This window comes from Galleria mellonella, unplaced genomic scaffold (genome assembly GCF_026898425.1).
Source record: "Galleria mellonella isolate WM207_F2 unplaced genomic scaffold, CSIRO_AGI_GalMel_v1 utg56, whole genome shotgun sequence".
In the NCBI taxonomy this organism is placed as follows: Eukaryota; Metazoa; Arthropoda; class Insecta; order Lepidoptera; family Pyralidae; genus Galleria; species Galleria mellonella.
The window spans coordinates 869,341-883,412 of NW_026442117.1; the positions used below are offsets into that span (position 1 = coordinate 869,341).

At 35.9% G+C, this 14,072-nt stretch overlaps 1 protein-coding gene across 1 annotated transcript in view; it reads left to right on the top strand.

Annotated features, from left to right (window-relative positions):
* The window catches only part of LOC113512576 (apoptosis-resistant E3 ubiquitin protein ligase 1), a 68,562-nt gene that overhangs the window by 35,157 nt on the left and 19,333 nt on the right, over nucleotides 1–14,072 (top strand). The window contains exon 3 of the mRNA XM_052899201.1: nucleotides 12,219–12,427. Within this exon, the coding sequence (XP_052755161.1) occupies nucleotides 12,219–12,427 (209 nt within the window). The remainder of the gene's footprint in view (nucleotides 1–12,218; nucleotides 12,428–14,072) is intronic.

The following is a 14,072-nucleotide window of genomic DNA, read 5'->3' on the forward strand; positions in this document are numbered from 1 at the left end:
GTTCCCTTTGTTCTGTACACTAACTGGTTTATCGTGCGACCCAATTCGCGATCAACTGCATCAGATAAACGCTGTATTGCGATCGACCGCAGTTGTATGCAAAATACGCCGCCCCATAAACAACTAGATATTACCTATGCATTTTAATTCCACTGCCGACGTGAATGAATAACATTTTTAAATAGGGGAAAAAGGGATTGTTAGTAATGGAGACTGAGAATCCCATTGCTAGCAATATACTCAACCAGGTCGACCTCCTCGCGGTTCTACTACTATCATGGTTAATTCTTGATGAATTCATCATGATGGGCTAACTGGCCTGTACATATAATAAAACTGTAGAGGTCGAATGTCCGTACGTAGAAAAAGAAACGCTAAAAACCGAGTCAGGAGGATGTTAGAAGTGAAATAGAACATCCAGATTTTTTCAATTTTTTTTATTTCTCTGTCTGTTTGTACGGGCTAATCTCTCCGACACGTCATTTGTTAATTTTGGTCCAGTATTCACAGACATAATAAATAGGTAGGTTTATTCATTGTTACATACTAAACAGGAATAACAAACACCACGCGGACAAAGTCGCGGGCATCAGCTAGTGTAGAATATAAAACCAGTCCATTTAACACATAGGTACTGTACTAGTCCAAAATATGTCACTTCGATCGATTTGGACAAATAGCGACAATTAATACTGAGATTTACGAAGAGTTACCACAAACTAGCTGTATCTTACGGCCTTCGATAATGAGGTGCAATTATGTACACGCGAATTATCGTGTCTCTGGGCAACAATGAACAAGAAGCCATTTAATGGCCTAAGATAATCGACTAGTTAAACTGATGAGGTGACCTGCCCTACATTAGCAATGATCCTTATTTTCACATCTTGCGCCGAAAACTTCGAGCGAATATGCGCGCTGTGCGCTATTCTAATTAGATTAAATATTGTTTTCGTATATCATTATTGTTTTTATTTTATATTTTTTTTTTTTTTTTTTATAAATATTCATTTTGCAAAGATAAATATAGCGTGTACTTTTATAATTTTCAAACTTTTTCGATGCAGTTGTAACATTCACGTTTACGTAATTTTTTTTTATACATTCTAAATGTAAACTTGTATGTTTATCATTCATCATTTCAGCTATCATCCGTCCACTGCTGAACATAGCCCTCCCCCATAGAGACTGCCATAAAGAACGGTCCTGAGCCGCCTGCATCCACTGACTCCCTGCAATGCATTTCAGGTCGTCACTCCATATAGTGGAGGATCGCCCTACACTGCATCTGCCCGTACCGTGTCCCCACTTAAGAACCTTTCTTCTCCATTGTTGGTTCTTGAAGTTATGTGACCAGCCCATTGCCACTTCAGCTTGCTTATTCTTGCTATTTACATGTGGCTATAGATACATTCTGTTTCGGATTCTATCACGCAAAGAGACTCCGAGCATAGCCCTCTCCATAGCCCGCTGAGTAACTTGTAGCTTTTGCATACGAGCAATCGAGTAAGACCATGTTTCGGTTCCATAAGTCATCACTGGCAACACATTTTATTCTCAATCAGTAGTTTTTGCGTGAAAGTGTAACAAACATGCATCCATACATCCTCACTATCTCGTTTATAACATGCAGTAGTAGAGTTTGGTCCCATGTACATTCTATTAATCTTATTGGAGTAAACGAGGTATGGTATACGTATTTCTAATAATCAAAGGCATGAAGTCCGCAACGCGTTCACCCAGTTGTAAAAGGGCCAAAATGTCCTTGGAATGATTGCTTTACAGGGAAGTGCGCTCTTCCGGAAATTAAAATGTCACGATTCAATAAGTACTCAGTTTATATTAAATCTTAAATTTTATCTTATTTATGCTTTCATTTTCTAAACTAAAGTTTTATCCCAACCATCTAGACGAGGGGCGGTCTTCCACCGTGCGTTTTTCAAGGCACTTTCTTCCACGCACAACCTTTGAAAACAAATCTTTGGAATCAACTTCGAGCAGCAATATTTCCGAACTGATATGACATCATAACCTTCAAAAAAAGAGCATATTCCTTTTTAAACGGCCGGAAACACACCTGATTGAAGGGTGGGATATGGCAGTGAATGTACAAGGTACAGAGGCACACCTTAGTCCTCAGAAATAGCAACGCATGGGGGGTATCATGGGCGAAAGGGTATACTCTGTTATGCTCTGCTCATGTTTATAGGGGACGATTACCGCTTTCCATCAGGTGGACGGTCAGCTTGTTTGCCATTCTAAGTTGTATAAAAAACTTTCGCCTTAACAAATGAAAATAACAATCTTCAGAAACACTGAAATATATAAGACGAGTAATTTAATTTAACACAATGACGCTATTCTTGTATAAGTAATCGGGTTTGTCTCATATGTAAGCTACGTCTACTTTTTTAATAGGTTAAACTCCAATGGTAACCATGCCTATGCAATCTCTATATGCTGGCGGGGACCCACCCATCTGGGAGACGATGTCTAAGTCAATTAAACTACGATTTTTATTATTATTCAAAGACGGGCTTCTTCCAAGCAGAAAAACCTGTTACACTGCGACCTTTCCACGATCTTTTACGCTCGCCCCTTTTTTAAGTTTGCTGCTAATTCCTATCTTTTTGATTTGATTTTTATTTTGTAGCGAAGTTTTTTATCTTCTCATGATATAAAGTGTATTTTCCAAAGGTGATATATCGTTTATACATATATGAGTGGGCTACAACCACAGATCAGGTACTGCGGAAATACGATAGTTTTTAGGAGAAACCACGTGGTGATCGATCTGATAAGATAGCAAATTTCTAGCAGTGGCGGCAGTTAGACCTCATTTCTAACAATATCTTCCTTCTCTGCAGTATGTCTACCAATATATGTATATATATTATAAAACTTTCCTATGATTTTTGATTTGCAAATTCAATTAGTTTCCCTTCAAATTGAAATGTTTTATGTAAGCTAATAAATAGCAATGTTGTTTGTGGAGCCTTCAGTAACAAGTCACGACTCTCGACAGCCGTAGACCGCAGCTCCTCGAGCCGTCGCCGGGAAAAGCGAGGTCACATGAATAATTCCCTGGTGATCACTTATTCACGGCGAGACGTGACTGTTACTGGTAATCCTGCTAATAATATGTTTAGTGGATTACTACCTTGTTATTAGCTCTTTGATAAAACGTTACTTTTACGCTATTGCGAAATGTCTGACAGTTCTGATTCGTAACTATTGTTATATCTTAACCTAATGTAAATGAGATATTTGCTTTGAAAGCAAAGTTACTTTTTAAATTTAATTTTTCGAAATTCGTTACTCTTTATGCTGACCCTTTGAGCAGCAGAATTGGTGCCACTAAAAATCAGCGCTATGTTCGAAAGCACATGGCATATAGTTGAGTGACACTATTTTAGTACTTTTTCATTTTTATTTATTGTTAAATGTTTTTTGTTATTATATGTGAAATTAAACACTAAATCAATACTTTTTCTTTCTAGTTTGTATTCTTGTCTATCACTTGTACATTTACGTGTGTACGAAGTCTCACACTAATCGATTAATCAATCAAGGTGCTAAGAAGTAACAAACAAACTCATTTTTACATTTATATCATTAGTAAAGATAGGTAAAGTGTCACAAGTGGCTTGGATGGTCACTTTTTTTTCTTTTTTACCTTCTAAATGAACAGATTTAGACATATGGAGAATCGTTAGAGTCTTTACATCATGCCCAGTGACACTTTCTGTAATTTTTCCTTACTATAATTTCATTATTTTTTTATACCGTTTGCAAACGATGATGTGTCACATAATAATCCAATGCACAGAATGTGCAAATTTTCTGCCGTGAACATGCATGTGACGTTGATTGTAAATCAGATATTGATATGTTCTATCAGAAATGTTCATCGTATCGAAGCACTTTGCATACACTGATAACTCAATAGTTTATAACTATAATTTGGTAGTTCTGTCTGTTTTATCATTCATTAACATTCTTTTTATATTAAAAATCAATCCATTTTGTTTCATCTCCGTGAATGTTGAGTACAACTATATTTGGATTGCAAACTTGTAATGCTATTGTTGTATTCTATTGTTAAAAATTTTGTTTGTAATCAGTTAATGTACCACAGAAATAAGTGAATAAGTTTATTGACAAGGCAGTCATTTTTTTTTTATATTTGTAGAGCAAAATACACTTCTTAAGCAAGAAAATCTGAATTAGATGGTTTAATATTTATCATTTATTCTAAAAACATCGTATTGCACAGTTATCTTAAAAATTCAGCAGATTTCAATATTACAAAAGCTTTTTATCTACTTCCACACCAGTTCAGAGTAGAAATGTAGTCACCTGGCAACTCGCTGCTACATGATTCAATTAAAGCTCGCCCATTCAGAGAGGACTAATCCCAACAACCATTGTGCCGGGGCTTCTGTGGGCTTAATTGTGCTCGCTTATCGGCCATTCCATCTATTGCCCCACATTATTGACCGCTTTCGGGGAATGCCAATAACAGATGTTGTAAATCGAGTCGCTAATAATGAGTTTTCGGCTATTTTCAAACAATATCAAAACGGTTAGCAGAACGCTTGCAAATTTGTTGACTGCCAATACACAGGGCTTTTATTTATTTTTATGTTTATTGAACTTCTAGGTTATTTTATTTATATGCGATAGCCTCTGACTTGGCATTTACCCCTTTTGCTTTACATTTACCCCGAAACATCATTACTGTATCATCATATTGGCCGTTAACTGTCCACCGCGGAACAGGCCTAGCAGTTGCCACGCTCGACAGGTGGCTTGACAACCGCAGTTAGGCTTAAGTGACGTTTTAAGAGGGACGCTGCTGCCCATCCCTCGACTATTAAATTCCCTTAGTTGCCTATTACAACGTTCACGGAAAAGGAAGGAGTGGCCCATTCTATGCCTGAACTACACGGCTAAAACACAAAGGTCAATTATTTTAAAAAGAATTAAACAAGCCGCTACAGTTTTGGTTTTTTTTTTATCTTTTTTATAGTTTTGGGTTGAGATTCGATCTAAGTAGCTCGCTAAACAAACATTATTGTAACACTGAGCTTTAATACCTAGTTATCATCTTAGTTACTTGATCGTGATAGTTTCAAACTGCTAACAACTTTCCAGTTTTGTAGATATTGTCGCAAAAGACATGTTATGCAACTTAGAATGGCAAACAAACTAATGGCCCACCTGATTCAGGTGTTATTCCTCTGTACCCTTTTTTTGTACAAAGTCTCCATCTGGTAATTGTCTGAATTTCTCTCACTATTATATCTAATATATAAAATTCTCGTGTCGCGGTGTTTGTTACCAAACTCCTCCGAAACGGCTTTACCGATTTGTATGAAATTTTGTGTGCATATTCGGTAGGTCTGAGAATTGGCCAACATCTATTTTTTATACCCCTCAATGTTAAGGGTGACCCATGTGTAATTAATAATTCATCTTGTTTGTGTACATATTGTTTATATTTATAACCTGTATAATTTTTTTAAACGAACAATAAAGAGTTATCATTCATTCATTTATTCATTAATTATTCAGGGATAGAGTAGCTTTTTTAAAAAATTGTTGTCACCAGTCTTAAGAGCTAAGCAATTCTAAATCGAGGCCTATAAAAACAAAGACAGCTAAATCCAAGTCTATCAAATATTCAGAAAACTACAAAAACTAATATTTTGTCGAGGATATGAAATGATATTCTATATTTTAAACCGAATTAAGAATTTTAATTAAGAGAAATATTTGAGTACAAAGTGAAAATAAAATCGTCTTTATGGCCTTTAGCTGCCTTTGATTTTATAGGCCTCAATTATCATTCATTCATATTTAACACACGTCAAATAATGATACGTTATACACCGGAATCTTTGTTATATAATAAAGTTTATCATTTGTTAAGTATTCCATACATTATTCTCCTACTTTAAACAAACTTTTCCTCTTTATACCGGATTACAGAACAGCGCTCTTTCCATTCACGAATTAGCCCTCTGTCTGTGCTAACAGAATGTTAAATTGTGGCTGAGCTATGGAAATCGTAGCTTAGTAATTTATCAATACTCTGTGTGAATTAGATAAGCATACTCAAGAGTCTACAAGTTATATTATATTATACATTATATATATATGTTAATTTATTTAGTTTAATTAAAAATAATACAGTAACTTTGTAATTTTAAATATTTCAATATGAATTTTCATTAAATAATACTAGAAATTTTCATACTTTCCCAGTGTAGCTGTTTCTTATTGTAGATCGTGGCTATGCAGAAGTTACGTAAAAATTTTCTATACTCTTTTTTTTAATAGCACGACCTATGATCACGGTTCTGTGGGAAGACAGCAATATGATTCATGAGAGGGGGAATGGATTGTTAATAATGGGAACTAACAGCCCCATTGCTGACAATATACCCTGTTAGGTCGACCTTCTAGCGGTCCTTCCTATAAACCATCATACTTGATTCTTGGCGAATTAATTGTGATGAACAAATGACCCATTTTTATCCTTTCCTATCATCTCTCAATGGTGCCTAGCCAGTGTATACCGCTAGCACGGCGGGGTTACCATTTCATTATCAACCATAAAAAGAATAATGGCTCATGAAAAGTGATTAATCGATAAAAGAATGTTTTCACAACAGTTTGCTCTTTTATGCTGAATCACTATGTGCTTTTACATTTATGAGGTACAGTACATTTTGTGTAATGTCGGACCAAACATCCAGATAGACACAAAAATTAAAAAAAAAAAACTTGGCTTCTGTTGCTCTTATTAAGATCTCTCATATCATCAAGCAAACATTTATTTTGTGGGTAATAGACACATACATTTTTTTTATACAACTTAGAATGGCAAACAAGCTGACGGCCCACCTGATGGAAAGTGGTACCCGTCGCCTATAGACGTGAGCAGTGCCATGGACATAACAGAGTATAGTGTTTCGTCCATGATACCCCCCATGCGTTGCCATTCCTAAGTACTCAGGTGTTATTCCTCTGTACCCTGTAAATTCACGCCATATCTTACCCTTCAAACCGAAACACAGCCATGCAAACACAACTGCTTCACGGTAAAAACACGAATGGGATAGAGGTACCCAAACAATCGACTTTTGTACAAAGTCTCCCTCTAGTATACATATTATGTATGTATGTATCTATATACTCGTAGATACAGTTATGTGCAGTTAGGCATTCAAAATATTATTAAGCCAAACTAAAACTCCCTCAAAATATGAAGGGGCACCAGCAAATCGGCAACTTATCCCGTATTGTTATATTTTAAATATCTGACAGAGAATAATATATTTTTGATAGCAAAAATTCTTAAACAAGTGGATATTACTCACCATCGTTACCTTCGTTCCAATAGTACTCTCCCACTATCTATCCCCTCTCACAAGTTTCTCTTTAAATTCTCTTCTCTTACATTCTTCACGACTCTGGAACGCGCTTCCTGATACCATTGAGAGACTACCGACTAAACCGTCTTTCAAAAAAACGTTCACGCTCACTTTTTTATTTTATTCGAGCAGTAAGTATTTTATATTATTTTCATTTTCGTGTATAATATAGTATATGTCATATATGTGTAAGTATATTTGTTATTCATATATATTTATTCGTTTATATATGTAATTTTAGTATGTACGTATATCAATAATTACTAGTATCGCATTCGAGTATTCTGACACTTCCCTATGGTTGACTGTGAGAGAATGCTTTTAGCATTAAGTCCACCATGTACACATATATGTACTAATGAATAAATAAATAAATATTACTTATGTCACGCAACACAGTTGTATTTTATGTATATAGTTATATGAAATTATATGTGTGAGTATAAACACTGTCGCCCCATTAACCCTGCACGTCGCGTTATGTCAGGCCTATCAATGGGATATTTTCGTTATTTAATGGGATACTTCCGTCCCAGTCGTTTTTCATTAGCGGTGCCCCGACTTAGGGTTGGTCGCACGAACAAACGTTATGAGAACTGTTATAATAATAATAATAATAATATTTATTTAATTAGACTACATAAGGCCCATTTTGTTAGTTACAAATTGACTTAACCTATGTTATAAATGGATTCCTTTACATGGATATCATTGCTTTTTTTTAATAAATACAGTAGAGATATGACTTTTTTTTTTAACTTTGACATCATTATGTTTTTTTTTTTTTTTTTACTGGTTATATTACAGTAATGGATAACGAGCAAGTGATGTAAGTTTAAAAATTAAAATGTAAAGAAAAATGGAATAAATAATTTGTCGTTCCTATTAACAGTTTTGATTGAGAGTGTATACAAATGTTATGGTTTACCCGACTTTCCACAACACAATTACAAAACACAGAAAGGAAATAGGGTATATTATGGTTTCTTTGGTGTTACAGGCAGTTACTACAGTTTACCATCAGATGGGCTGTAAGCTTGCATGCCACCGTCGTGTTAAAATAAAAAAAAAACTGTTCCCAATTTTCTTTCAATAATACAAATATTAAAAAAAAATATCAAATCTATTTAGTCATAAGCATATTTTTTTTTACTTTTTTTTTAACAAAATCTATGAATACAACCCTTAACGGGTCGTTTAAGTACCGCAAAGAAATCTCCATGTCATGTACAGTAATTCTGTGTGCCACGTTTGGGTCGATATCGATGTCTATCATTTTATATTATGATATATGTCCCGCCATTTTGGATTTATTTTACCGAAAATAAAAGAGACTTTACCTATTTGCACTCTGTCTGTTTATCACATGGATAAACAGACAGATAATAATATCTGTCTGTTTATCCATGTGAATGTAACTATGTATGCATATATTTTGCATTATAATGCAAAGAATCTATTCGAAACTGCATAAGATACAAAGATAACGCTAAAATTAAAATAAATTGTTAAAATGTTTACTTGACTTCTGGAGGACATTGTTTCGTTAATTTCCATCGTCGTTGTATAAAAGAGGCACTAAATCTACATTTAATTAGTGTATAAAAAGAATGATAGAAAGAAATCATATATAAATATAGAGGATAGATCAGCTTGCAGTAAAGATTACGATAACAACTACGATGTGTTAGCCACTATCTGATCATTCCTAAACATAGCCTTCCCCCATAGATTGCCATAAGGAACTGTTCTGAGCCACTTGCATCCACTGACTCCCTGCAATGCATTTGAGGTAATCACTCCATCTACTGTCGCCACTCAAGAATCTTTCTTCTCCATTGGTTGTTGGTTCTTCGAGCTAAATTATTAGCCCATTGCCACTTCAGCTTGCTGATCCTTCGGACTATGTCGATGGCTTTAGTTCTTTTGCGGATATCCTTGTATTGGATTTTATTACGCATGAAGTTTTTGCTTACGGACAGCCGTGTAGAACCATGTTTCGGTTTCATAGGTCATTACTGGCAACATGCACTGTCTAAAGACCTTTGTCTTCAAACTTTGCAGTATTTGTCTCTGGACGAGTGGCAGTCTTCCACCGTGCGTTTTTCAAGGCACTTTCTCCCACGCACAACCACTCTTTGGAATCAACTTCCAGCAGCAATATTTCCGAACCGATACGACAACATAACCTTCAAGAAAAGAGCATATTCCTTTTAAAAGGTCGGCAGCACACCTGCAATGCCGTAGGTGTTGTGGGTGACCATGGGCGGCGGTAATCACTTACCATCAGGTGAGCCGCATGCTCGTTTGCCCCCTGTGTTGTAAAAAAAAATTTTTTTTTATTATTATATCTTTTATTTTTTTTAAATTGAGTTCCATTTTTTATTGTCCTACGCATAATTTAAACTAGATACAATCACTAAGTTTTTCTGGCGTCGGTTTGTTTGCGATGTTGGGTTTTGCAAATATTTTTCACGAAAACTTATGAAATAAACATTTGAATTGATGATGACATTTGGAAAGATTGAGTACAGAATGTTAAGATGTACATTACTGGCTCGCGAGGACGCACAATCTATCTTCCATACAGGAGCCACTTACGTTGCAATAACAGAAATACATATCTATGTTAATAGTTGGATTTTAGTGCGATATTTTTGTTAGCAAAGGAAATTATGAATATAAAAGGGAAGAAGCAGTTGTGTTTCCCTTTGAAACGTGAGATATGACAATTAAATTACAAAATACAGAGGCATAACACCCTAGTTTTTTTTACAACATAGGGGAGTGGTTGTGCGTGAAAGAAAGTGCCTTGAAAAACTTGGAGGACCGCCACTCGTCCAGATGGTTGGGATGAAATTTTAGTTTATGGCGGGTTGTACGATGGTGAAAATCTGCAGCAGGTATCAATCCGAACAATTTTTCAGAGCACTGCCCATGATAAATTCGGTAGAAGATGCACAAAGATGCAACATCTCTACGTAGTTTCAGTGGGTCGAGCCGGACTGTAAGACGCCGATCGTCAACAATTCGAGCTGCCCGACTTTGAATGCGGTCTAACGGAAGGAGTTGGTACTGTGGCGCTCCTGCCCACAGGTGAGAACAGTATTCCATGTGCGGCTTCACTTGAGCTTTATACAGTTTCAGGCGGTTTTCTGGCGTGAAACACCGTCTCACCCTATTGAGCACCCCCAACTTTTTGGAAGCTATCTTAGCTTTTTTCTCCAGATGACCGCAAAACTGGATATCGCTAGATATATCGACGCCAAGAATCCCCAGACTCGACTTATTATCGAGGGAAGCACCCTGAAAGTGAGCAGATACGACAAACGGTGTCTTTTTTGCGGTGAACGCGCAGACTTGTGTCTTCTTAGGGTTAAAGTGAACAAGATTGCGTTCACCCCAGATCGAATGTTGATATTTTAAGAGGGACGCTGCTGCACATACGTCTTCCAATAAGTTCCTTTATTTGCCTCTTGCGACACCGGAAAGGAAGTAGTGGCTTATTCTATGCCGGGACCACACGGCGAATTAATACTTTAGATCCTTTTAAATATAATAATATGTTTCTAACCAAATTTAAGATTCTATTAATAATACACACAAAAGACCAATTTTCCAAAACTAACAGCTTGTTGGCGTTAACAAACAAAGTATAACTTCAGCTTTAATGTTAATTATATTTATTAAGTTTGTGCTTATATGTAATGTAATTGAAGTAGTTAGGATAGAGTTGTGGCTCGGGGCTACGTTAACTATAAACGTGCTTAATTTAAACTTAGCTGTAATACTAGACTTAGTCTTGATTGTCTCATATGTCTAATTACCTAATGAAAGTCTTCGTAGTCCGTCTTTGGATTCATAGTGCTTCAAGTTCGGATCTTTTTACTTGACACCTAGAGAGATTTAGCACTTTTAAACAATAATACCTAAAATTAACTATGTGGCCACGTACAGTGCGGTTTCATACAAATTTTCCCACGCGATCGCTCAGGATGTGGAATGAGCTCCTTGCCGAGGTTTTCCCTGGAAATTACAGTATGGGGTTCTTCAAAAAGGGTATATTAAGGTTTCTTTAGGGTCTGCAACGCGCTCGTGACCGACCTAGTGTTGCAAGCGTCAATACCATTTTCTTAGGGGCTGCAACACTTGTTGGTCACCTTCGTGGTATAAAAAAAAAGTAGCAATGGGATTGCTAGTCTCTATTATTAACAGTACTCTTCCCCCGTTCTTTTAGTTTGTACTGTTATATTTACTCGAAACAGTATTATAGAGTATAAAAAGACTTCTTTACATTATGGTGTTACTATGATTTATTCTGCAATTTAGCTAATTTTGAGTCTGAGGATAAAGCTCCTATTTATCACGTTGATGCATTATAATATTCTTACTCTGTCACCATTCTACTTATTTAAATTTTATTTCCTCTGAAATTACAGTGTGTCAATTGAATTGTGGTTAATTTCTAGTGAACTCGCCTGGATGAGCCAACTTATCTAACTTTGTCGTCATCGTTTTATCTTCCACTGGTGTTTACCATCATACACCAGCACAGACGGATGAACCATTCCATCTTGGTCTATTAAAAAAGTTTTCCTATTGCTTGATAATGAAATGAGCGTAGAACTACAGTTTTTTATGCAACTTTGAATGGCAAACAAGCTGACGGCCCACCTGATGGAAAGTGATAAACCGTTGTCTATAGACATGAGCAGTGCCATGGACATAACAGAGTATACTGTTTCGAGTATACATAAATGCTCGTTTCTGTTTTAGATTACTTAGTCTGGACGTGTCATCTCTCGAAGATGTGTACTGGCTCGAAGACTCGACCACGAGACACGTGCTGGATCCCAAAGACTTCGGGGCGTGGTCGGCAGCGCGGCAGAGCTTGCCCACAGGAAAGGAGGCGTTGCAAACCCTCAAATCGGATCTCTGGAGCACTGTGGTGAAAAACAGCAAACATCAGGACGCGTGGACATGGGGTGAGTATTGGATTAAGGTACATTATTTCACATCTCATTTAAAGCTATTATTCATTCTGTTTTTGGATATTAAATTGGTATTAACGATGCTTTTAAGATTGATTTTTTAAAAGAAAGCGACCTTTTACAATGTTGAATAGAAGCTAAGTCATTAATTGTACATAAAACGGTTTACGATCCATGTTTCTTTACGGAAAATGTTCAGTTTGGCTGGTAGAAGTCTACCTTAAAAGTATGCTATCGATTTCAAATTCACCTGTATACTAGGTCATTTACTACTACTAGGTACTGCTTAGATCAGGATTTTAAATAATTTTGCGGTACATACTGCATGGTGTATTGAAGTTGTAAGGATAATTCATGCTGCAACGCGCAGAGTCAACGACATTGTTTCTCAACTTTCTAAATTGTAATATATTGACATGTTATTCCAAAAAGGTATACCAGATAAGTACAATTTAATCATTATCATTATATCAGCCCTTAACCGTCCTCTACTGAACATAGATCTCCTCCTTGAGGAGTTTTGCCAGTAGTTGCTACGCTTGGCAGGCGGTTTGACAACCGCACTTAAATTTTAGACATGTTTTAAGTGGGAAGTTACTGCCAATCCCTCGCTCTCTCTTAGTCGCTTCTAACTACATCCACGGCAATTGAAGGAGTGGCTTAATTTATACTGGGACCATACTGAGTACTATTTAATTAATTAAATATTTAATTAAATATGTCAAATTACAGTTCGTACAGTACGATACTTACTAGATACTATATTTTAAGGTCATTAGCGAGTGGCTGATAATAATATTGAAACGCCCAACAGTCCACCATCTTTTTATTCAATTTTTTACCACTATCTGTTTTTCTCTTTATAATTCTTAATTCACTAAAATCTATTAAAAGTGTTACTATTTCGACTGTGTTTATGTTTATATTCAGTAACGCAATCTGATGACCAGAAGATCTACTATGAAATGTTTTCCGAAATTTCGGAGCCGAAAGAAACACAAATTTTATTTTAGAATTAAATAACATACCGTTTTAAAACTATTAAAAAATGTTAAAATATCGTTCCTTTGGACTTTTATAATAGGATTTAGGACGAGCGAAATGTTAATCTCAATTTACTTGACCCATTTCGGTATGAACAAAAACACGAAATTGAGTCCGAAAATTTGAAATTTCATTTCATGCTAAAGCTCCAGTTTTAAAAATATTAAAACTGGTTAATTGCTTCGTGTCTTCCAAGACATTTTTTAGTTGTTGCCCACATTTTGTTTTTGTTCCATTTCCCAATGTGGGACTGTTAAACATCTTATATTTTTTTCTCAAGTATCTTTAATTAGATATAAATCAAAACTATTTTCACAATAAAGGTGTTTCAATGACAGTAAAAATTCCTTCTTTTATTCTAAAATTAATACAATTTTGCATCTATATTGATTTTTTTAATGGATGATAATGGAATGGTATCCCCACCCGCGCTATCGGTATACACCGGCGGGGCACCAGTGAAGGATGATAGGTGAGGATGAAGTAGGTCAGTTAGTCCATTGTGACGAATTCAACAAGAATTGTTCACGATGGCACCCCCCGCACCTATATTCATTAGGTATATTTGCAGATACCGATATAAATAGAAACCTCA